A 23,190-nucleotide genomic window follows, 5' to 3' on the forward strand; every position below is an offset into this window, starting at 1 on the left:
CAACAGCTAAGGATATATAGCAAAATTTATTCTCTCTTTTTTTTTTTCCCTTTTCTTTTTTCTTTTTTTTCGGAGCTGGGGACCGAACCCAGGGCCTTGCGCTTGCTAGGCAAGGGCTCTACCACTGAGCTAAATCCCCAACCCCAAAATTTATTCTCAAAAAAGGGGGTGGGGGCGTCAGGCTGGAGAGATGATGGCTCAGTGGTTAAGAGCACTGACTGCTCTTCCAGAGGTCCTGAGTGCAAATCCCAGCAACCACATGGTGGCTCACAACCATCTGTAATGGGATCCTATGCCCTCTTCTGGTGTGTCTGAAGACAGCTACAGTGTGCTTATATATAATAAATCTTTAAAAAAAAAAAAAAAAAGCAACATTTAAAAAAAGAAGTTTTGGGGTTGGGGATTTAGCTCAGTGGTACAGCACTTACTTGCCTAGCAAGCGCAAGGTCCTGGGTTCGGTCCCCAGCTCCAAACAAAAGAAAAAAGTTTTTGCACTATAGGCAGATGTATGCCCAGAGGCCAGAGGAAGGCATCAGATATACTCGAACTGAAGTCACATTATAGCTAGTTGTGAGTTTCCATGTGGGTCCTGGGAATGAACCCCATCTCCCAGAAAAGCAGCCAGTGCTCTTAACTGCTAAGTCAGCCTTCTCTAGGTGACAGATTTTGTTCAGGTTCCATAGGAAAGTCTCTAAAACTTTGGAAGGGGAGGGACTACATTGTTTCCTGATGACTAAGGATCATGATGAACAACACAGACAGGAAGCAGCCACACTTGGTACACCTTCTCAACTTAGATGTTCACACCGTTTCACCAGCACCAGTCCCAAGACCGCTGTGATGGTTTGCATATGTTCCAAGTAGGGAGTGGCACTACTAGATGTGTCCCTGTGGGAATAGGTGTGTCACTGTGGGTGTAGGCTATCACACCCACTTCCTAGGTGCCTGGAAGTGAGTATTTTGCTAGCAGCCTTCAGATGAAGATGTAGAACTCTCAGCTCCTCCTGCACCCTGCCTGCCTGGATTCTGCCATGCTCCCGCCTTGATGATACTGGACTGAATTTCTGAACCTGTAAGCCAGCCCCAATTACATGTTGTCCTTTATAAGAATTGCCTTGGTCATGGTGTTTGTACACAGCAGTAAAGCCCTAAGATGACCACAAATACCCAAGCACTGACAAGGGATTTTGGGGGAACGAGCAGGCAAAATTCCACACAGTTCAGCTGGCTGCCCATATTCTAACCATCCCAGAACATACAGGGGATGAGCTCCTACTCAAGACCTCAGTTAACTGCAGTGCCCCAGAGGTAAGGAGAGTGAAGAGGAGTGTTAGATTTGGCCTAGGTGTACGCCACATGATCAACAGCAGGGTCAGGAGACACAGAGTAGACAAATGTGGAGCCAATGGATTCTCTTTCTGGCCCAAACAGCTTGAACACAAGAGGCAAGAGGTGGGCAGGTATGGGACAAGTATGGGACTAGTATGGACCGGAGCCCGGCAGAGCACTGTACACCAAGTAACACAAGAGCCAAAGTGCGGAGTCTCAGTCTTTAATCTCAGCAGTGCTCACACACATGAAACCACACACTCTCGGACTTTCAGATCTTGTTGAAGGCTGCAATGTCGACACTCTGCACCTGCGGATGGAGACAAAGGGCAGAGCTGCGGTCGCTGCCCGAGGCCTGCCGGCTCATCCTCCCCGGGGGCTGTGGGGCAGCAGGAGCCAGTGTCCCAGGTCCACCGTCTTCCCTCCCCTGTGCCCATGCCCACTTACATGCTCCTCAAACTTGGTGATCTCCTCTTCGAGCAAGTCGGTGCCCACTTTGTCATCCTCCACCACACACTGGATCTGCAGCTTCCGGATACCATAGCCGACGGGCACGAGCTTGGAGGCCCCCCAAACCAGTCCGTCCAATTGGATGGAACGCACACAAGTCTCTAGCTGGGCCATGTCTGTCTCATCATCCCACTGTGAGGGAATGTGGGGTGGGGGCTCGGTGAGCCATGTCAGAAACCTCTAGAACACCAGGAGAAATACCCACGACTCCCTCCCTTGACCTACAGGACACACTTTTGTTTTTTTTTACAGAGCCTTTAAAAACAGTCCCAGGTTTCTGTGTCCCACTCCACATTTCTGTTCTCATGTCAAAACCTTTAAACTTTCACCAGGACCCAAGAGGATGCGTCAGAGGCTGAGCCTGGGCCGGCCACTCACCCCGCCACCCTCCATCTCCAGCGCTAAGGTTCTGTCCCTAGCCTCCCAGAGGCCTCTCACTCTATCACTCACAGGTTTAACATCCAAGAGGATGGAGGATTTGGCCACCAGCGTGGGCTTCTTGGCCTTCTTCTCTGCGTACTGGCGTAGCCTCTCTTCCCGTAGTCGGGCAGCCTCCTTATCTTCCTCTTCCTCATCACTGCCGAACAGGTCAATGTCATTGTCCTCGTCGTCCTCTGCTGGTGTGGCTCCTTTCTTGGCTGGGGGCTCCACTTGACGCATAGGAGAGACATGCTGCCGCAGAGGGAGAGAGGAAGGCTGAGGCTTACCCGGCCCTTTGGAGGCATCTCAGCTCTCAGCCTGCCCCGAGGGTCAGCCTTGCCTGGGACAGTCAGTAGGTAGGGACAGAAGCCAGGACCACATGTCCGAAGCTTCTTCCCAAATGGGAAGACTCACTTGGGTCTGTGGGGCTGTAGCTCGGTGAGAAGGTGAACTCTTCTCCAGAGTGTTCAGCCGGACCTCCAACTTGGAAATGGCCTGCTGCAAATCTTGCACCACTGTGGGCACAAGGGGGACACCAGTCAGATAGCAGAGGCTGGAGCCGGGGAGCCCCACCTGTCAGGACCAAGCCCTCACCGCCTCGAAGGTTCTGGTTCTCTACTTCCAGACTGGCAATCCGCACAATGAGGTCACTGTGGTCTCCACCAGGTCCACTGGAGGCTCCAGGGCCTGAACTCTGTAAGGGAAGAAGCAGCTGCTCTTAGTCCTTCAGCCTGCGTCTAGGATCCCCTTACAGCCACTCAGAAGCAGAGCCTAGACTGAATTGAAAGTCTGGCAAAGGCTCAGTCAGTCTTAATGGGTACTCTGCAGTACTTGGTCAAGGATCTGCTGGGAAAGCAACAACAGAAGGTAAGGGACCACAGGACCCTTCCTGTTTAGGGTGAGCATCTTCAAGAATGGCTGTACACGGTGACCATCATAGCTAAAGCAGAGCATATAGGACAAGGGAGCCAAACAGAGAAAGCAACAGGACTTACAGTCCTAGGGGTGGCCTGGCCCAGGGTCTCAGGGGAGTTGGGCAGCATCACCTTGAGCTAGAAACAGGAGGGAAAGCAATTGAGGGGCCAGAAGGAAGGCGTATGCAGGTGGTGCCAGCACCTGTGAGCATGCTCCTGAGGTGGTCCCAGAAGGCTCAGGAGGGCACAGGGCAGGCTCCCCTTGCAGGAAACCCAGGCTTTTGCTTCATGCTCTCAGATGTTAGCTCCACTCATAGATAGGAAGGTTACTGGCTCTGGAAAAGTAATTGCATGCAAGTCCTAGCCCAGCAAGCTCTGCTAGGACTTCCTCTGGGGGACAGCCAAGCACACAGTGTCTGCCAGGCAGAATCTGCTCCATAGAAGAGGTTACAGACAGCAAACACGGGCCTTTGCCAAACATGACCCTTCAACCCTAGTAATGCAGTAAGGCAGCATCTGGGCTGACAGTAAAGATAACCTTTGTTTGGTTTTGGTTTTTCAAGACAGGGTTTTTCTATGTAGTAATTGCCCTGGCTGTCTTGGACTCCTTATAGACCAGGCCGGCCTTTGCCTCCCAAGTGCTGGGATTAAAGGAGTGTGCCACCATGGCCAGCTACTTTGGTTTTTTTTTTTCTTAACTTGGTGTGACAAAAGAGCCCTATGGTACTATTTGGCAGAAATGGCATTGAAGGGAGGTACCTCTAGTCTCCCTGCAAGCAAGGCCATGCAGTTCAAAAGACTCCGATACACTTGAATGGAGGCTAGGCTGGAAAGCAAGGGCTGTTTACAAAACACCTAGGGGCTTCCCGATGCATTACAGAAGGCCTTGGACAAAACAAAAGACCTGGCAAGGGACTGTCCAGCTGAGCCAAGACAGGAAAAGGATTTGAGAATGGCAGGATCAGAACAGAAGTCAGGTAGGACAGAGAAGGGGTCAGGTGTGTGCAGCCTTTTTGAAAAGGCTATGTATGTACTTTTTGACCATCTGTAGAACAACGGTGCCCTAGAAATGGCTGTACTTGAATCTCCAAAGCCTGTAATGTTAGTTCACACAGTCAGGCAGATTTAATAGGTGGAACTAAGGCCCATAGATCAGTGGTTCTCAACGTGTAAGTCTCGACCTCTTTATGGGGTTGAACAACTAAGACCATTAGAAAACCAAGATGTACATTAGATTCATAACAGCAGTAAGATTACAGTTAGGAAGTAGCAATGAAAATAATTTTACACTGGGGGGCACCACACCACACGGTATGAAAGGGTCACGGCACTAGGAAGGTTGAGCTCTAAATGCTCTATGCACAGCAGCAGAGAGTGAGGCGGAACAGACGGAGCAGATTCTCTACAGACTTCTGAAGGACCCTGTGGACACTTTGGTCCTGCTCCATGACATGCCTCTAAAGACCTGACCCCAAGAACTGTATGTAAGACGGCAGATCTGTGTCAGTTTAAGTCACTAGCTGTGTGGGGTGCTGCGGGGACAAAGTCCTACAGATGTGGAGAGGGCAGTGGGCACAGACCTTTAAAGGTGGGAAGCGCTGTGGGGAGTTTAGCCCCTCTGTCTCCAGGACTTTGATGGGAGAAAGTCATCTTCAGCTGAAAACACCTTCTACAGTGCAGACCTCCAACCTGTGGCAAGCCCCTGGGGCCCTAGTCCTCCCCGGGGCTGTGACTGCATACCCGGCCAGGGGCTGGTATTTCCTAGCCAAGTGTGGAAGGTGCAGGATGCTTTCTGTTTGCTATTTAAGGGAGGGAGAAGATAAACTGGGGGACGGGGGACGGGACACACTGGAGCACAAAGAAGCCGGGGCCAGATGGCTGGGGGAAATTCTTTAATACAGTTCATCATAGAGTGCAAAGAAAAAGATAGAGTCAGGAGAGTGAAATGTGGAGGGCAGCAGTGTTGCCTTGGGAAGAGTAGAAAGGTCAGAGAACAGGTGTATCATGGATGAATTCTCATAGCCATCTTGACAGAAGCCAAGAAATGTGATGGGACCAAAAATACCCAAAGGAACGTCCTGCAGTGGCAGATTTTTCTGTGACAAAGCACATCTGCAAGGTTCTGTTAATTTTACTGGCAAGAACACAACTAATTTAGACCAAAAGAGGAATCAGGATGAAATATTAGAACAAAACAAACAAAAAACCCACATTGTTTAAAAGACTAAAGATCTCTTCTACAGGTAGGAAGGTTATTAAAATTCCAACCCCATCTGTGCTATTTGGTGAAAACTGTCCCCCAGTGGCTACAGGAGCCACAAAGGAGCCATTCAGGAGGCCTGGCTGGGTTCTGAAACTGTATGGAACTCTTCTACATTCCCTTTCCTGAATGGGAGTGCCTGTTGCCTAGGAGTCTGATGCTTTACATAGTGTGCTTTCAAAAATGGCCAGTTGGAAAACAAAACAAGACCCTGAACTATATGGGTAGGCTTGGTCCAGTCCCAAGAATCCTTGTGATGGTGGGAATGCAGGAGGACCACAGGGATAAGTAAGAGGATGGGAGGAAGAGGTGCCAAAGGACATGCATTAGCCCAAGAAAGGCACACGGAGAGATCGGAGCCTCAGAAGGAGCGCACTCTCCTGGTCTTTGGCCCTATTTCAACTTCTGACCTTCAGGACCATTTTGATGATAAATTTGCTGCTTTAAGCAGTAAGGTTGTGGTAACTCACTAAAGAGTCATCAGAGACACAGGACACATAACCCACTCCAGACACAGAGGGAGACAGAGCAGGTCTGCTTGCTATCTAAAGGGCACACCCCCTAGCTAGTCCAGAAGGCTAGGGCCAGATGGGGCATATCTGGCCTTGCAGGCCACAGGACCCCTCCCTAGGGCTTAGTCTAAGATGATGCTGACAAGCATACCAAACCAAGTAGGCATCCTCTTTCCATGAAGGGCCCCACCCAATCAAGAACAACAGAGTGGCCTATTGGAGGCGCGTGCTGCTTTAGCAAGGGGACAAGCAGGAAGGGAGACTTCCAAGGCCGACAGTACACACCCTGCAGAATGACACTGATTAGCCCAGGCAGCCCACGGCAGGCACTGCATGAATAACTTAGAGTGAGCTCCAATATGCATGAGAGACACACATGGAAAAATCTAGAAAGCAAGACCATTTTCCATGACAGTGTGGGCACGGAGACTTTAGCACTCACATCCTACAAGAGCACAGCATCACACCTTGTGCCCTAGCTTGCTCCAAAGGCCAAAATAGTCAGTGGTACTAAACTAAGGGTTTTATTTTGGTTTTTGGTTTGTTTTTAAAGAAAAAAACAAGACAAAACAATCAGACATGCTGTTTGGCCGAGCACGAGCCCATGAGTACATGGGCCGCAGGTACTCACTCCAGCCAAGGATTTCTGGATGTTCTCTCTGGCTCTTGCAATGTCTCGGAGGATCACGCTGGCGCCATTCTCCTGCAGACAGTGCAGAAAGAACCAGTCTTTTTGGTTTTGGTTTAAAAAAGATTTTTTTTGAACACACATACACACACCACAAAAAAAGGAAAAAAAAAAGCCCACAGAGAAAAACAAAAGCCCCAAGAACCCTCACTCAAAAAGCAAGAACACATTAGGAGGAGGAGGTAGGTATTACACAGGAAGCTCCAGACAGTGAAAAGCAGGTAGGTGATCGAGGCTAGGGCCACAAAGTCTGCAGGTAGCCGTACATGCTGAGGCCTGGCACCACACCACCCCAGACACCTGTCTGCTTGCTGCCCTCAGGTGGCACATGTGTTAGGATCAGGAGCCAGCAGCAGAAGCACCCCAGGAGTCACCTGGCCTTAACATGTCTCTAGCCCACCTGGTTCCACCAGCCCCGAGTAGAGTCCTCACCTGCCGAGAGCCAGCGGTCACAGGCCCATTCATCTGCTCGTAGAATCTCCTTTCTGCATCGTCATATTTAAACTTGTCAAACCAGATTTTCTCGTGCATGAGAAAGTTTGTAGCCATTTTTCTGCTGAGATGGGAAAGAGTGGCTAGGTCAGAATGGCTAGGGTTAAGCCCTGGCTTCACCTTCCCCACAGGCGCCAGGCCTCCCCAGCCTGATCACTCAGGTCAGAGGTAAAGAACCAGGCACCTTGAAGGCTATCACATGCTGGGCCAGCTCACAGTCCTGTCCGGCTCATCAACTACCTCACGGCTGCCCGTGACCACAAACAGTTCTCAATTCGACACCAAGCCCCTCCCGCACACAAAAGGAAGTCAACCGCTGTTCTGTCACCAAAGTGGGTTCTCCTACCAGGGCCTGGGTGAGGTATGATCCCTGGGCAAGCCCTCCAGTTGAGTTTTCGAGCCATACGATCCTACTGTAACCCGTACCAGCAGTTAGAGCACAAGAGTAGCTCAGCTGGAAGGCCAGCAGCCAGCCATACACATCCTTTAAGCCAAACAGATTGGTAGATGAGCAAGCCCACTTTGTTCCCTATTTTCCATAAAAATGCTGTTATCCCAGTATGCAATGTGTCATTCTTTCAATATATAAGTACTTTTAGTAGTTATGTTTTGATTAAGATGGTTTAAAAAAAAAAATCAAGGATACAATGAAAGCTCTGTGAATACCACACCGGAGTCCAGGTCACTGAGCTTCCGCGAGCCATGCCCCACCACGCAGTTCCTGCACCTGGCACAGTATGAGAGCTGGGGTACGCAAGTGTCCACGGAGCCCACCATGCCCTATCCTGCCCTTCCTGACAGGTGTGACAAACCCACCCAGTCTCACACTGCCAATTTTGTGTGGACGGCCTCAGGCCACCACCAGCCCATCCTAAGTGTCTTCTTGTAAGAAAACACGCCTGACATTTCTTCCCTTCCCCAGGACACATTGGTGAACACAGGGCGGGTGGGTGGCAGACAGGACATAGAGATCCCCAGGGACTGGACTCTTCCCATTCCTCCTTCACTGCCCCAGCTCGATGTTCCTTCCCTAACCACTTCTGTCCCTTCCGTATTTATTTATTACACCTATCTGCCTAGGAGGCCACCTCTCATGGCCATATATACCTTGGCCTTCAGAGACCAATCTTAGGACTCCGCCTGTATTGGAGCAAGATTCCATGGAGGCTGGAATCTAGGCAGGGTTCTTTCCCCACAGGGAGGCCACAAAACACAAGCCCCCTTCAGAGGCTGCCAGATCAGCCACGTGCTCTTGGATCTAACGCCTACCTTACCTCAATGGGCATATACTATAACCTGGGCTACGGGGCATCAAGACCTATCAGGTACCAGAGACCCAGCAGACAATGTCTTTGGTGCTCTTGGACCCCTTTCCTAACCAACACCACAACTCACAACTTTGTAACCTTCAAGGACAGAGAACTACTGGTGCCCGCACTAACCCTACACAGGGGAGTATGAGGAACCCCTATTTTTGTAGACTAAGTCAATCCCAACACCTGCAGCCATTTCTCCTACTTGGGTCTCAGGCTGGACATGGATGGGCCAGAACGGGGCGTGGGTCGGTGAGCCAGTGAGGCAGCTTCTAGGCGCCAGGCAATCCGCAGGGCCTCGGCGGCATGGTGGCGACACTCGGCGCTGTCGTAGGTCGGCTTGCTAAGCCAGGGGGCCTCTGCGTCCTTGTGCAGGAAGTACCAGTAAGGCAAGGCAGAAGGAGCCTCCCCATCGGCCCGTTTTGACCCAGCTCGCTTGTTTCCTACAGTATTGCGGCTCCGACGGTCTCTGCGGCCCCTCCGAGTACACTCCACCTGACTGGCTCGCTCCTGCAGGCGCACTTTCCCTGGGGGGTGGCCATCAAATAGGGCCTCATAGAAGCCCCTTTCAGCTGCATCATACCGGGGCTTTTCCAGCCATACCTCCCTCACCAGTGCCTGCAGGCTGCCCAGAGGAGGTTGGCCATTGGCTGGTGGACAAGGCTGGCAGGCCAAGGCCAGGTCAGGAGTGACAGCCTGCTGGCCTGTGTCAGGAGTCCCCTGCTTATGGCTCCCCTCTGCAGCCAGCAGCAAGGCCTGAGACCACTCCACAAAAGCCCGCTCAGCTTGATCAAAGCAAGACTTGTTGACCCAGATCCCCCAGGTCACATGGTGGCACGCCACATGGCTTCCATGTGTACAGGGCCCTCGAGGGGCCAGGGCAGGCGGCTGGGCTGCCTGGGCAGCTACGTCTGCCAGCCTCTGGCGGTAGGAGCTTTCTGCCTGGTCAAAGAGTGGCTTGTCCAACCATACGTGGTCAGCTGAGAGGCCCACAAGGGCCAGGTCTGCCTGGCCAAGCCAACTCTTCGGGGAGCGCTTCCTCTTTTTCTGTAGCGGCTTCTTGCACTCGTGGCTCTTCCTAGGATCACTCCTGCTGCTGGTGTTGGGGGTCTCTGCCTCGTCGGTGTCCTCCGCGTCCTCCTGGCTGCTGGGCCCGTTCACAGCTGGCACTTCGGCCAGGAGCTGCTGGACAGAGGTGGCGGCGGCGGCTTGTGTGGCCTCATGCTCGTGGAAGCGCCGCTCGGCTTCCTCATACTTGTGCTTGTCCTCCCAGACGGTCTCCAGCGCACAAGAGGCCTTCCCACTCCTCATCTTCGGGCGCAGCATTAAAAAGCAAGCACAAGAAGGCAGTTGCAACACAGTAGAGGCACCTGCCTCCCTTGCCCTCCTCAGTAGAGCAGGCAAAGGTGGGCAGGGAGGCGTGGGGAAAGGCAGGGGAAACGCCACCAAAGGGTTTTCCCCAGATGACATGCAAGGGCACAAAAGTCAAAGCCACACAAGGGACTTTTGCGAGTCAAAAACAGCGTACGAATATATGCACACACCCATTATCTTATTACTATAAATGTTGCCTGTGCTATCCAGTAAGCCCAATAGGTTCAGAAAGGGGTCTAAACAACACCTCCAAACTCACCAGACACCTTTGCTTAAGGGGCCCCCAGCTAGGGTGCCAAATAAAACAAACAGCTGTACTCATTAACAATGGACTTTAATATAAATAATCAGAAGGGGGTGTTTTGCAGCTTTGTCCTTTGTCTTGCTTTTTAGTACAAACACATCCCGTGAGGTGCTCTACGCTCACTTATAGCAAGAAATTACCCGTGGCTTATGTGAAATCAAACTTAATCTGTCTGTGTTTTGCATATGTTGTGCCTGGCACCGCATTGAGGTGGCTGATGTTTCTAGTTCACTGACAAGGACTTGTGACTGCCCAGGTGGATGGGGCACCAGCAAGCAGGGCATCCTGGAAAGTCACCTGCTCCTACCTTGGCCATACAACTATCCTACAGACCAGTGTGCCCTTCCAGGGCAAAGAGTCTTAGAACTCTTTGAGGGGGCTGTGCCAGCAGCAGACTGCATGCACATCGCCACCAGCAACAGAGATCCTTAATCTAAAGGTGATGCCCCCGGATCAGGCAGCCACCAGACTACAAAACTCTGGATCCATCTGAACCAAAGGGTCATCACGGAACCCTCGGTCTCATGACACCCTATCTCACCTGCTACTGTAATCAGTGGACAAGATGTTACCTCGAATGCTAAATGACTTCTGCTCCCTCGGCCCAGTGTGGCTCTGAAGCACACAGCAACAGCTACACAGGCAAGACTTTACTACTCCCGAAACCAGATGTGGCTCTGCAGAAAGGACAGGCTGCAGGCTCCACCAGGCGGCCCAGAAGGAGGCGGGTAAATACTCTTAGAGCTGCTTTGCCCTAGAAGGGGTAACCCTATCAAGATTCTTGTAGTCTATGGCTCTTCTGTGGGTCTGTTACTACAGACCCAGGCTTTCAAGCAGTGTGAGTGAGGACGCCCTTGGCTGGACAGCAGTTCTTCACATCACTGTCTAGGGCCTTTCCTTAATACACACAACAAAACACTTGACTGGAAGAGTGTTAGCTATCTAAGCCTCTCCCACGTTGAGGACCTCAGAAAACTCTTCCTGTCGTACCCTGAAGCCTACCTCTAAGTGAGAGCTAAAGTTCTTTAGTGCAGTCCACCCAAGCTCTCACTGTGAGAAGCCAGGACCGGGAGACACAGAGGCCCAGTGTAGAGAGGTCTCTAGGCCACCCCCTCACTTACCAAGGCCAAGTAGCAGGGGCAGGGGCAGGGACTGAGGGGGATTCCAGGAGGCAGAGCATTGTGACATCACCCACTGTCACCAAGGGGGCAGTATATGCCATCACAGCAGGGCACGACTGGCTCTCAGTCCCTAAGGCCGCTGTTCTCATGGAGTACTTACTACAGGTCTGGATTTATCCCCACTCCCTTCAGCAATGCCCACTAACCTGCCCCCCTCACGAAACTTAAGACCAGGAACCCTCCTGAAGGAAACAGATGTAGCTGCTTCCAATGCCCCCCATCCCTCGATGGGGCAGGACAATGTCGCAGAAACTAGATACTTCCTCAGGCCGCGAATTCATGTTTGGCCCCAGCTTCTCCATAGGGCAGAGGGTTATGTGCCGACCTGCTAGGTGCCAGGGCCACTTTGGTACCTACTTGCCACTAGAACAAGCTGACCACACCGCTGCCCTGTTCCAGCAAGCTCAACTCTGCATAGCTATGCCTCCCTCAGGCAAGGCGATGGCTGGGGGGCTCTGGCTCAGGTGAGGGGAGGTACAGGGTGCTATGCAGGCGTACTTACTTTTTGCTTTGGACTCCTAGGACAGCATGAAGGAAAAGCGGCAAGGTTAGAGCGGTGGGAAAGGCCACCCACGCCAGACAGCAGCCTGGGCAGCCTTTGAAGCTGCTTGTCGAGATGGCATGGCAACAGAAGATGACATGGTACACAGTACCACCGAATCCCAGGTCCTCACACGTGAGAGGCAGCACTCTTTCATTAGCCCTTGCTATGTAGCTCTTAGGGTTCCTACTATCTAAGGGACAAGCAGAAACCACCATGGAGGCTGCCTGCTCCCACCCTCTTCTAAGCTCCCAGCTGCATCAAGGTGAGCTAGTACCTACGGATGCTCCCTTGGCCTCTCTCCTTTGCTGACAGGGCTTTGACAATAAGGACATCTCCCTTCCGTCCAACCTCCAAGGGACCAAGTGCTCCAGGTCCAGACAGCTCCAAACGGTGGGTCTCTGCTGCCACCAGCGCCCAGTGTGTGATCTCTCACTAAAATGATGCCACCTCTGGGTTGGGGACATAGAGACCAAGCATTTGGGGGTGCCATCCCAAGGCAGTAGTAGTACAAGCAGCTAAAGCACCCAAGGGACAAGGTCTTCCCCAGCCTGCTTTCCCCACAGGTGCACATCAGGCTGGGAACATCAGCCAGTTTGCACCCAGACTCGGGCATACCTCAACTCCATTGCTTCCCTGGAAGGCACGCACATGGAAACCTGCAGCTGTCCAGGAAAAAGCAACCTGGAAACAGTGACTGTCTCAAACACCCACAGGGAAAGTCTGTCAGTTCCCACAAGCCTACACGGATGGGCTTGGCTTCCTTTCTCCTGAGGCTTTAATCTAGGCAATGGCAGGAACATGCTGAAGAGATACCAGAGAGAAAACAGGCTTCCAGAGAAGCAGGCTCAGCACATTAAAGGACCCAAAAGGAAGTGGACTAAGCAGGTCCTGATCTGCTCCCAGGCATAGAATGGACTCCAGGATACAAGACCTAAGGACCAGGGCTGGAGAGATGACTCATTGGTTAAGTACACTAACTATTCTTTTAGAGGTCCTGAGTTCAATTCCCAGCAACCACATAGTGGCTCACAACTATTTTTTATGGGAATCCGATGTCTTCTTCTGGTGTGTCTGAAGAGAGCAAACGTGCACGTAATACATAAAATCTTAATAAAAGACCAACCTGGGGTTGGAGAGATGGCTCAGCAGTTAAGAGCACTGCCTGCTCTTCCAGAGGTCCTGAGTTCAAATCCCAGCAACCACACGGTGGCTCACAACCATCTGTAATGGGATCTGATGCCCTCTTCTGGTGTGTCTGAAGACAGTGACAGTGTATTCACATACATTAAATAAATAAATCTTAAAAAAAAAAAAACAAAAAAAACCCCTAAGGACCTGGTCATCTGTCAAGCTCATGTCTGAGCTCTGGGGGCCCCGGGTACAGGCAAGTGCACCCGAGTGTCAGACAAGGCCCAATGCGTCTTACGTCCTGAGATACAACACAGCCAGGTATGGCCACGTAGCTCGGCACCCAGACCGAGCCTCCACTCACAAGAAGCTTGTACCAGCCAGCTGCAGCCTCTGAGGGCTGAGCTACTACGGCTCTGCAAAGAAGGGCACTGGTGTTCCAGGCTCTCATGGCTTCCATCAATGTGGGCCAGGCAGCAGCCTCTGCCAAGGGCACTTCTGGCTTGTGAACTGGAGCCCGAGGAAGATAAGAAAGGGTATGTCACAGCTGTGCCCCATCACAGTAGCAAACGCCTGGAAGATTCCAGGTGCTGGGAATGTAAAAAATGTCCATAGAAGAGCTGGCTGTCTTTTTTTTTTTAAAAAAAAAGATTTATTCATTTATTTTATGTATATAAGTACACTGAGGGCATCAGATCCCATTACAGATGACTGATGGTTGTGAGCCACCATATGGTTGCTGGGAATTGAACTCAGGTCCTTTGAAAGAACAATCAGTGCTCTTACCTGCTGAGCCATCTCTCCAGCCCCAAGAGCTGGCTTTCTGAGCCCTAAGCCCATACCTTCTGTCCTCTGGACATTCTGAGGTAGCACGTCACCCCCTCAGTCTTGAGAGTGATGGGCTCCCAATACTGTCTGTCCTCTACAGGAGTAGAAATGAGCAAAGCGGGTAGGGAATGGGTCTGCCAGCAAATTCAACTTGTACCCCCTTCACCCCCAATAGCAATCCTCTGGGCTCACCTGGTCTGAGTCTGTGAAACAATGCTGCCTATGGGGTGGGGGGCTTTTGTGTGTCTGGTGTTCAAAGGGGCAGCGGGTAGCACTTGGAATGTGACGAGGACTCGGGAGGGAAGACTAGCATTTTAGTCACAACAGCCACGAAGCGCAATGGGATAGCCACACTGCAGCGTATATGGGCACAGGAGTGATGCCTGGGTCATTTTTCAGGGGTTAAATTCTAATCTCCAAGCTCCCACCTTGCTTCTCTGACTCTGGATAATCCCAGCCCTACTCAGAAACCCCAGCCTGAGCTGTTTGCCCACCGGGAGACCCAGAGGCTAATGCTGTCACTCCAGTCTAAAGCCAGGCAGCCCCAATCTCCTTACCCCAAATGCCATTGTTTGTTGGCTCCATTTCTGTCCCAGCTGATGATACCCGGACCTGACACACAGGTCTTGGGACTGTGCTAGCCAGCTTGCTTTCTCAGCTCTTCCTTCACATCCGATAATATCTGTGCCATACCTCACACTTAAGGGGGCCAGGGTGTTGGTCGTGTCATCTTAGACACAGGAAGCAAAATTAAGGCTCTGATTGGTACCACCCAATCTGCTGAGTCAAATGATACGTGGTGCTAGAGACCAAGGCATGTTCCAGCGCCTGGATTTTGCACGAAATGTCTCAATGACTACAACCTTCCAATAGGCACACAGGCATCTTAGGTCCCTAGCACAGAAGAAAAATGCTCAACGCCAGCACATCTCCTACCTGCATCCCCCAAGAGTCACTCTTGCTGACCATCGAGCTCTCTCAAGCACTCTGCCTTATCTGTACTATGCCAAAAGATACGCCTGGAAGACAACCCTGCAGCAGCCTCCTCCTGAGAGGACAGAGAGCCATGCAGAGCAAATCCCAGGTCACAGAGTCTAAACGGCTCCCTCTGCCAACTCTCCAACTGTTTGCTGAGTTCTCCCACAGTCCGAAAGGAGGTTCATGATGAACTGGCCATCACAGAGCCTGGGAAGGGGACTCCTTGTCCCTTTGACTTCTTCCTCTTGACTCTGCTGCCCCTTGAGATTGGCTTAGGGGGCACTCGGTGGTCCTGTCACATCCGTCCTTTGCTTCATCCACGCGATTCCGCCTGAGGTAAGACCCAGTTATCCCTGAGTGACAGGGCCAATTCAGAAGCATCCCTGGGAGTAGCACCCCAAGATTAGCTTCACCAAGTTCTTTTGCTGCGAAGTAGCAGTTCACTCTAGGAAACCATGATGCCGGGAGAGAGCGCTCACGTATTAGAAAAAGGGCAACCTACCCTTCAACGCCCCTTTCCCAAGAAAGCTGCCCAGACCATCTTATTCAAATCAGTAGTGTTACTTTTGAGCCAATTGGCATCACGTGCCCTTTTTCTACCCTGTGTTCGTGGGCCGTGTAAGTTCCACCAGGCTGCACCCGAAACAATCTCCCTCTATTCCTAGAGCTCGGTATGCCCTCGGTGCTTAACCGCAAGGATCTAGGGCGTTGGCAAGAGCTGAGGCAGACGAACGCCGGCTCCCAAAGCTCCAGAGCCCGACAGACCGCAAGGCAGCCGTGTCACTCAAGACCGTGCCGAGCCGCCGCGCGGCCAGCCAAAAACAGCGCTCAGGAAGCTGGCAACCATGTGGCCAGCGGCCCGCCTCTACACAGGCCCAGACGCCCGCCCGCAGCCCGCACGGACCCACTAGAGTCAACCCTAACGACGCGGGGCACGGGCACTCCAGGCCTCTGCCGCACGTGCGCTCCATGAGGCGGGGCCCGCGGTACTCACACGCCAGCCAAGGACGCAGCAACCAAAACCGGGAACTGCGAGCTCAGGACTGCAATGGAGAGGGAGGGCGACCACGCAGCTCCCGGAAAACGCAGCGGCACAGACCACGAAAGGCGCGGCGGGGGACACAACCCTTGGCACGCGGTACCTTGCCCTCAGAGCATGCATCATGATGCATACAGGAACCACCATGGTAGAAGCCAGAGGACATTTACCTCGAGGACCGCACTTCACCAAGGAGGTATCGCTAGCGGCCAAGAACCGGATCTCCCGACACGCCGCACCCCTCCACAGCCCGAAAAGTGGAGCTGCCGGACTAGGGCGGGACGAAATGGAGTTGGTGTGCGCACGCGCTGGTGACGCACCCAAGACCAGACTTGCGCAGGCGCTACGAGGCGGAGGGGCGGGACTTGCGGGCCCGTGCAAGCAAGGCTGGCGAGACAAAAGGGAGGGACCCGGGCAGTCCCGCCCCCGAGCCCCGCCCCAAGCGGCCCGCGCGGGGTGTCAGACTCGCTATCCCGGGTGGTCCCTGGCGCCGACGCCATGTACCCCGCGAGCCCTTCAGCCGGCCCAGCCTTGCACCCGGTCCCTCATCGCGCTCGTCTTCCCCGGCCCCGGTGCCTTGCGGAGCCACCGCGATCGCCGGCGCCCGGCCCGGGTTCTACAGCGCGCCCACCGCCCCCAGCACCCGGGCCGCGGCCCCGGGTGGCCGTGAAGATGACTTTCCGTAAGGCCTACTCCATCAAAGACAAGCTACAAGCCATCGAGCGCGTCAAGGGCGGTGAGCGGCAGGCCAGCGTGTGCCGCGACTTTGGCGTGCCAGGAGGCACACTGCGCGGCTGGCTCAAGGACGAGCCCAAGTTGCGCTGGTTTTTGGACCAGCTAGGTGGAGAAGTGGGCACGCAGCGCAAGAAGATGCGTCTGGCCAACGAGGAGGAGATCGACCGCGCCGTCTACTCGTGGTTCCTCACCTTGCGCCAGCACGGCGTGCCACTGTCCGGACCAGTTATCCAAGCTCAGGCTGAGGCCTTTGCTCGCCAGATCTACGGCCCCGAGTGTACCTTCAAGGCTAGCCACGGCTGGTTCTGGCGCTGGCAGAAGCGCCATGGCATCTCTAGCCAGCGCATCTATGGTGAGGCTGAGCCCCCGGTCGCAGGACCCGCGCCTGTCAAAGAGGAGCCTGCGCAGCCGCCGAGCGCAGGTCTTCTACTTGACGGTGCGCCGGCCACTCTACCCCATTCCGAGGGTGGCTATGGCGACGAGCAGATCTACAATGCTAACGTTACTGGTCTTTATTGGAGGTTACTTCCGGAGCAGAACGCAACTCCGGGCACTGGCGACTCCAGGGAGCCTGGTGGGTGCAGCCGGCGCTGGCGTAGCGACCGAGTGACAGTACTGCTGGCCGCCAACCTGACGGGCAGCCACAAGCTAAAACCACTAGTCATCGGGCAGCTACCAGACCCACCCAGCCTGCGTCACCACAACCAGGACAAGTTCCCGGCCTCCTACCGCTACAGTCCAGATGCCTGGCTCAGCCGCCCTCTTCTTCGGGGCTGGTTCTTCGAGGAATTCGTCCCTGGTGTCAAGCGCTACCTGCGCCGAAGCTGCCTGCAACAGAAGGCTGTGCTGCTGGTGGCCCATCCACCCTGTCCAAGCTGGACAGGGAGCATGCCTGCCGTGGAGGAGAGCGAGGGGACTCCCAGGCAGTGCCAGCCTGAGCTCCTTGGGTCCCCAGAGGAGCTTCAAACACCTGATGGTGCGGTTCGAGTCCTCTTCTTGTCCAGGGGCAACAGCCGAGCACACATCCCTGCACCGTTGGAGCATGGTGTGGTGGCAGCCTTCAAGCATTTGTACAAACGGGAGCTCCTGAGGCTTGCCGTGTCTTGTGCCAGTGGCTCTCCTCTGGACTTCATGAGGAGCTTCATGCTCAAGGACATGCTATACCTGGCTGGCCTCTCTTGGGACTTGGTCCAGGCAGGCAGCATAGAGCGCTGCTGGCTGCTGGGTCTGCGAGCAGCCTTTGAGCCTGGGCAGCAGCCTGCCCACCAGGTAGAGGAGGCTGCTGAACACAGCAGGATGCTCAGTGACCTCACACATCTGGCAGCTCTGGCTTACAAACGCCTGGCACCTGAAGAGGTGGCAGAGTGGCTACACCTGGATGATGATGGAGGTCTCCTTGAGGGTTGCGGAGAAGAAGTGGCCCCTGCAGCTCCTCCATCCCCAGCTAGCCTGCCCTCCAGCATTGGGGCTGGAGAGGAGGAGGAGGAAGAGGCCACTGAACAAGGAGGAGTTTTGGTCCCCACTGCTGGGGAAGCTGTTTGGGGACTAGAGACAGCTCTGAGGTGGCTGGAAAGTCAGGATCCTAGAGAAGTGGGACCGCTGAGGCTTGTGCAGCTACGGTCCCTCATCACCATGGCACGGAGGCTTGGGGGCATTGGCCCCTCAGCAGCAGCTTCTGATGATGGTGTGTGACTACCCTGGCCCAGTGGCCTCTCTCCTGCCGCACTGGGAGAGAGGGGGCATACACAGTTCTCCACCTTCCACCTTTTCTCCCTGGTAGTCCACTGTAGAGGTCCAGGGATGCAAGCCAGCCCAGCTTGGAGGATGAACTACCCGGTGATCCACAGGGTCCTGGAGAAGTAGCTAAAAGAAGCAAATTGTTCTTCCCTGGGTAGGCACATGTGGGCACATAAGCACAGCACCTACTGGAGAACAGTTGACTGTACTTCCATTCTGGCCCCTATGGGGCACGCGCGAGCACACACATGCACACGCACAGGCACACGCACACACATCCTGGCCTCCATGTGCTCTGGATGAGGCTGCTGTTTCATCTGCCTCCCTGGTGCTACCTGGTCTCATCTCCGTGGGGAAGCACTTGGTTTTGTTTTAAAAACACATTAAACCTGTTTGGAAAGATGCTCTTCCTAGGGAACCACGAGTGCTGGCATGGTGAGGTGGTCTCTGGGCTCTTCTGCCCTCGCCCTAATAACTGCAGGGCCTTATGGTGCCGGATCAAAGCTCCAGTCCCAGGCCTGAGGTGGTACGCTCCCAGGAGAGTGGGAAGGGGGAAATGGAAGCCCAGTGCTGGCTAAGGTTTTGGATGCAGAGAGTAAAGTAAATTCTATTCTACTTAGATCTTTAGTGCCTCCTCTAAAAACTCCATTCTGGATAGGTCTTCTATTCACGAGGTTGGCAACTGTTTGGATTTGGACCCAGGTGGCTTGACCAGTGGGCAGGACAAACCACAAAGCACTTTGTCTAGCTCCAGGGCAATCTGATCTACCTGGAAACAAGTCATAGCCTTTGCAACCATCTGGAGAGGCTGCAGTGCCTTAGAGTCAACCCCTCACCTCATGGGCTCTTCCCCCTAAACTTGTCCACCAGGAATTGCCAAGGGTATGGCTCAGGAGCAATCCTGGACGGCCCAGGTTGAAGGAGAAAAGGCTCAAAGGAATGACCACATTTTGTATCACTCTGCTGCTCTGTCCAACTGTGGATTCAGATTACTGCTGGCGGTCTAGAGCTAAGGGACCTGCGTCTTAAGGAGGGGCGCTGTGTCTTTGCAGAAACACTGTCCTGAGCCCTTGTCCTAGTACTCTCCCCTCATCTTCCCATCTCCTAGTCTGAGCCTTGAAAACTTGAAGTGGAGAAGGGCAGGGGGTGTAACAGCTTGGCAATGGGCAGAGCCTTGAGTGAGGTATGCAAAAGTGATTTCCATGGAGGTCCAAGAATTCAGCTCCTTGGAGCCACAACATCCCAGTCAAAAGTCTGTTTAAATATCAAAAGCTGAGGGAAAGCAAGGAGCAAGGGAACTGGGGCTCAGGGAGCAGACTCCATCTGTGCACACTAGGGCCCATCTGACCATAGAAGTACCCAGCCTCCCCAGTGAAGACCTAGGGAACCTCGTAGCTGGCTGGGGTCTGGAACACTAGCTACTTGGGTGGGTTTTCAAAAGTCTAAAGTGTCTATACCAGCAGCCTCCATATCAGCCTAGCACTCGGTTAGGAGCTACCATCCAGCTGTGACAGACCTACAATCTGCAGAGGCAGATCTGGGCCTTGGGTGTACATTCAGACTGAGTAGCTTCCAGTAGCTGTTCTTATACACATACCATTCTTCTGGAGAGGTTTCAATCTGGCCTTGGCCCAGATAGACTAGAGTTGGCAGAGACTAGGGCTCAGGAATAAGACCTCTCTCACCAGCCTCTCTTAACAGTTCAAGCCCCTTTCACTTGGGCACACGAGGCCCAGGAGGTTGTTAGGGCCCTGTATTGCGGTTGTCCTATAAACAAGCAAGTGAGGCCTGGCTGAGTTACAGAGAGTTCCTGTCAGGTTTGTGTCTGTGTGCTATCATTAACTGGGCTAGGGAGATCATGATGAGGCTCAAAGGTGTCCTCTCAGCCTAGGGATGTAGTGCAGTGGTAGGGTGCTTGCCTAGGATGCCTAAGGCCCTGGGTTCAAACAACTGCTCTACAATAAAAAAAAAATGTCCAATTAGAATGAAACATTCTGGTGTTCTTTACATGCTATAGGCAGGGGTTCTGGTGGCTGAGTCCTGGTTGTGGAAGAGGCTACTTTGCCCAGGTTGCCTGGCATATGCCCCAGCAGGGAATCCTATAACTCTGAGGCTTACGGTGCTGAATAGCCCGGTGCACAGAGACCTCAGCCCCAATTCTGTACTCAGTGTCCGATGGAGCTCCACTGGGATTCATGGCCCCTCAGGAGAGAAACTTACACTCTCATATATATGACTTTCTTCAGTACAGAGGGCATCACAAGGAAACTGTGTTCCTTTCCCCATAGTTTGATCTGGGGAGTTTAATCAGCCTTTTCTTCTGGGTTCTACCTTGGGATCCATAAACACTGGAGAAAGCACCCAACACAGAGATGGGGAACGTGGGTTTTGTTGGAGCCATCAGCAGAGGGGGACCGAGCCCTTTACCTGTGGGAAGGGCAGCGGGGACCTGGCACACAGTTTAGCCTCCTCTGAATGTCTCCACAAGAGCATCTGCATCTTGACGCCAGCAGCTGTCCTCCAGAGGATCTTGGGCCTATGGGCTTCCTGTCCTATTGTAGGGCCCTTTCTCCGACACTCAACCTTGCTCGCAGCTGAGTTCACCTGGCCACACGTAATAAAGGTGAAACAGGTCGACTTCGTTAGCTACCCTGTTTTAGTCTCATTTTTGTGACTGGATCTAATGCTTGCATAGGATGGGGGTGGGGAGTGCATCAAAGTGGGACAATATTAATTAAAGAGAATGCCATGAGCACCTACCAGTTTTTATCTCAGAAAGCCACATACAGCAGGAAGAGGCCTGTGTCACAGTTGCATGGCCCCAAAGCTGCTTCTCTGAGTAGCCAACAGTCTGTGTCCCAGTGAACCTAAGGCCATGTAACAATGTGCTCTAGACCATGACTGGGCAATGAAGGGCTGTGTTCCACTTCCCAGCCCTGGTTCCAGGGACAAACAGCCATTGGCTTACTACCATCATTGACTGTCTTGGCAGGTGGGCTGCCCAAGGAGTTCCCATAAAGGGGTGCCTTATACCAGTCCCTGAGACTCTATCCTACCTAGACTTGAGATAGCTTAGAGGTCCGGTTTCAGGGAAGCTGACTGTCTTATGTCTGAATGGCACAGGCGATTGGCCCTGTAGCTGGGATAGTGGAGCCCTCTGCTGTCTGTATAGCCTGTCTTCTCAGCCTCTTATCAGCCCGTTCACTCAGTACTCTGTATAAACACAACAGCTAAACCAGTTTTCTATAAATTCTTATAAATGAGGAAATAGGGTCATGGACTGGACCCAGGATGGCAAGTGACAGTGCCAGAGTCCAGTCAGGTAGCCCTTGGCTGAGAGGAGCTACCCATTGGGAATGGGCTGAGAACTGGGAATCCAAGGCAAAGGGCTGAGAGAACACAGGGCTGCAGTGTTGGAGGAAGTGGGACAGCCTCTTCCTGTCTGTAACTACCATTCACTAGTCCTGCTTTGTGGGTAAAGGGTTACCTCACTTAGTGTCACTCAGCTAACAGATGCCACCATGGGAGCTGCCCTGAGCCACAGTAATGGGTGCCTCCACCTAATCTCAGGAGGCTGCTCAGAAAAAGTGAGGGAGTCAGCACTTGGGCGGCTGAGTGGCAAGGATTGTCCTGGGGGCGAGGGTACCTGAGACAGGGCTAGAACCACATCAGGTTCTCCCTATGCAGTGGTCTCAGAGGCTGGGCCCTCAGTCCTGTTGCCTCACTTTTCTCTATGTCCTGGTTTTCCTGGCGTGCTGTTATAAGATATAATATCAAATCCTTTTGATATTCTTTCAAATCCTACAGAGTCAAATCCTGCTAGGGCAGTACCTGTAGTCATAATTCCAGGGCTAGAGGGCACTCAAGGACTCCTGACCCAAGCCAGAATCCTGGAGACTCAAGCTCTACCTGCCACAGAGCCAGCTTAGGTCTGGTAGGGAAGCAGCTTATGTCCAGCTGGAGGCAGGGCTCTAGTCTTCCAAAGCTAGCGAGGACACACCTCTGAAACCTCAAACAGCTCTCTCCCTTGACTGGCGAACAGGGCAAGTCGGACAACTTATCTTTGCAGCAGGAGTGACCTGGATGCAGCTTCTCAACTAGGAAAGGGTATGCTTGTTGGGGGCGGTGGGCTTCCCAGCTTCCACTGGGACGAATTTTCCTCCTATGGGCCAAGGCTCTAGCTTCATGGTGAGGGAGGGAGCTCCTTGGACAAGTGACATCTATTCCTCTGCCATTCTCATCCTATCCTCCTGAGTGTGACCATGGGCTTTTGAGAAGTCCCATGAAAAATCAGAGGAGGGCCAGGGCTCCAGACCAGAATCAGTAGCTCTTATGGCGAGCAGAAGATACTTTGTTGCTTCTAAAACAGGCCAGCTTTCAGATACTGGAGGCCAACCTTACCAATTACAGTAGGGCTATTGCCCCTCTGCAGGGTAAGGAGGCCTCCAGAAATGAATACTTTTTCCAACTGCAGATGGACAGCGACCCATGGTTCTTAGAGGTGGGACAATGGGAAGATGGGGGTGATCTAGAGAAGCAAGGAGGCAAGTACCCAGTGTTGCAGGAATTCTCCCCGAGGAAATATAAATATTTACCCTCTCTTTATAAGGTACCCAGGACAAAACAAAGTACAATTCCACTAAAGTCCAACTTAGGGAACAAATGAGTTTATTGGGCTTAGAGAATATGGACGGGGTGTTGCTTACGGGAGTGTGGGTGATCCCAAAGCAGTCACAACCATCAAATGTCTCATGCCAGCATGGGGGATGATGTCTACCACCTTCACAGGCTACACATTCTACCCGCTCCTGAGACCATGAGGCCACGCACAATGAGGACACAACTGTAACTGGCTGGGAGGTGCAGAAGGAGGATCTGGAATCTCAGAGAAGGATCGAGTGACC

The 23,190-nt window shown here is 53.0% G+C and overlaps 2 protein-coding genes across 12 annotated transcripts; one reads left to right on the top strand and one right to left on the bottom strand.

The window, feature by feature from the left end:
• Positions 1-1,536: 1,536 nt before the first annotated feature.
• On the bottom strand, positions 1,537-16,109 carry Eef1d (eukaryotic translation elongation factor 1 delta). Of its 11 annotated transcripts, none has more exons than XM_032916751.1 (11): positions 15,770-15,852; positions 11,800-11,815; positions 8,644-9,749; positions 7,066-7,186; positions 6,577-6,648; positions 3,255-3,311; positions 2,854-2,953; positions 2,674-2,774; positions 2,290-2,511; positions 1,777-1,971; positions 1,537-1,639 (listed from the first exon to the last, which is right to left on the bottom strand). In XM_032916751.1, the coding sequence occupies exons 3-11, from the start codon at positions 9,747-9,749 to the stop codon at positions 1,601-1,603; spliced, it is 2,013 nt and encodes a 670-aa protein (XP_032772642.1). In that variant the 5' UTR covers positions 11,800-11,815; positions 15,770-15,852; the 3' UTR covers positions 1,537-1,600. The 11 variants fall into 11 exon arrangements, with proteins under 11 accessions (XP_032772642.1, XP_032772636.1, XP_032772656.1 ...); XM_032916745.1 differs by having other exon boundaries at positions 7,066-7,189; XM_032916765.1 differs by lacking the exon at positions 3,255-3,311 and having other exon boundaries at positions 15,770-15,851.
• Positions 16,110-16,177: 68 nt separating this feature from the next.
• Tigd5 (tigger transposable element derived 5) lies at positions 16,178-20,276 on the top strand. The gene has a single exon (XM_032916828.1). The coding sequence runs from the start codon at positions 16,313-16,315 to the stop codon at positions 18,239-18,241; it is 1,929 nt and encodes a 642-aa protein (XP_032772719.1). The 5' UTR covers positions 16,178-16,312; the 3' UTR covers positions 18,242-20,276.
• Positions 20,277-23,190: the final 2,914 nt, after the last annotated feature.

The sequence above is a fragment of the Rattus rattus genome, chromosome 1 (genome assembly GCF_011064425.1).
Source record: "Rattus rattus isolate New Zealand chromosome 1, Rrattus_CSIRO_v1, whole genome shotgun sequence".
Taxonomy (NCBI): domain Eukaryota; kingdom Metazoa; phylum Chordata; class Mammalia; order Rodentia; family Muridae; genus Rattus; species Rattus rattus.

Excerpts from the sequence above, each read along its gene's own strand:
- Eef1d (XM_032916745.1), bottom strand. The coding sequence starts at position 9,749 with ATGAGGAGTGGGAAGGCCTCTTGTGCGCTGGAGACCGTCTGGGAGGAC. Across the intron at positions 6,649-7,065 it reads TGACCGCTGGCTCTCGGCAG|GAGAATGGCGCCAGCGTGAT; the intron begins GTGAGGACTCTA and ends CACTGTCTGCAG. Across the intron at positions 3,312-6,576 it reads TCCAGAAATCCTTGGCTGGA|CTCAAGGTGATGCTGCCCAA; the intron begins GTGAGTACCTGC and ends TCCTGTTTCTAG.
- Tigd5 (XM_032916828.1), top strand. The coding sequence starts at position 16,313 with ATGTACCCCGCGAGCCCTTCAGCCGGCCCAGCCTTGCACCCGGTCCCT.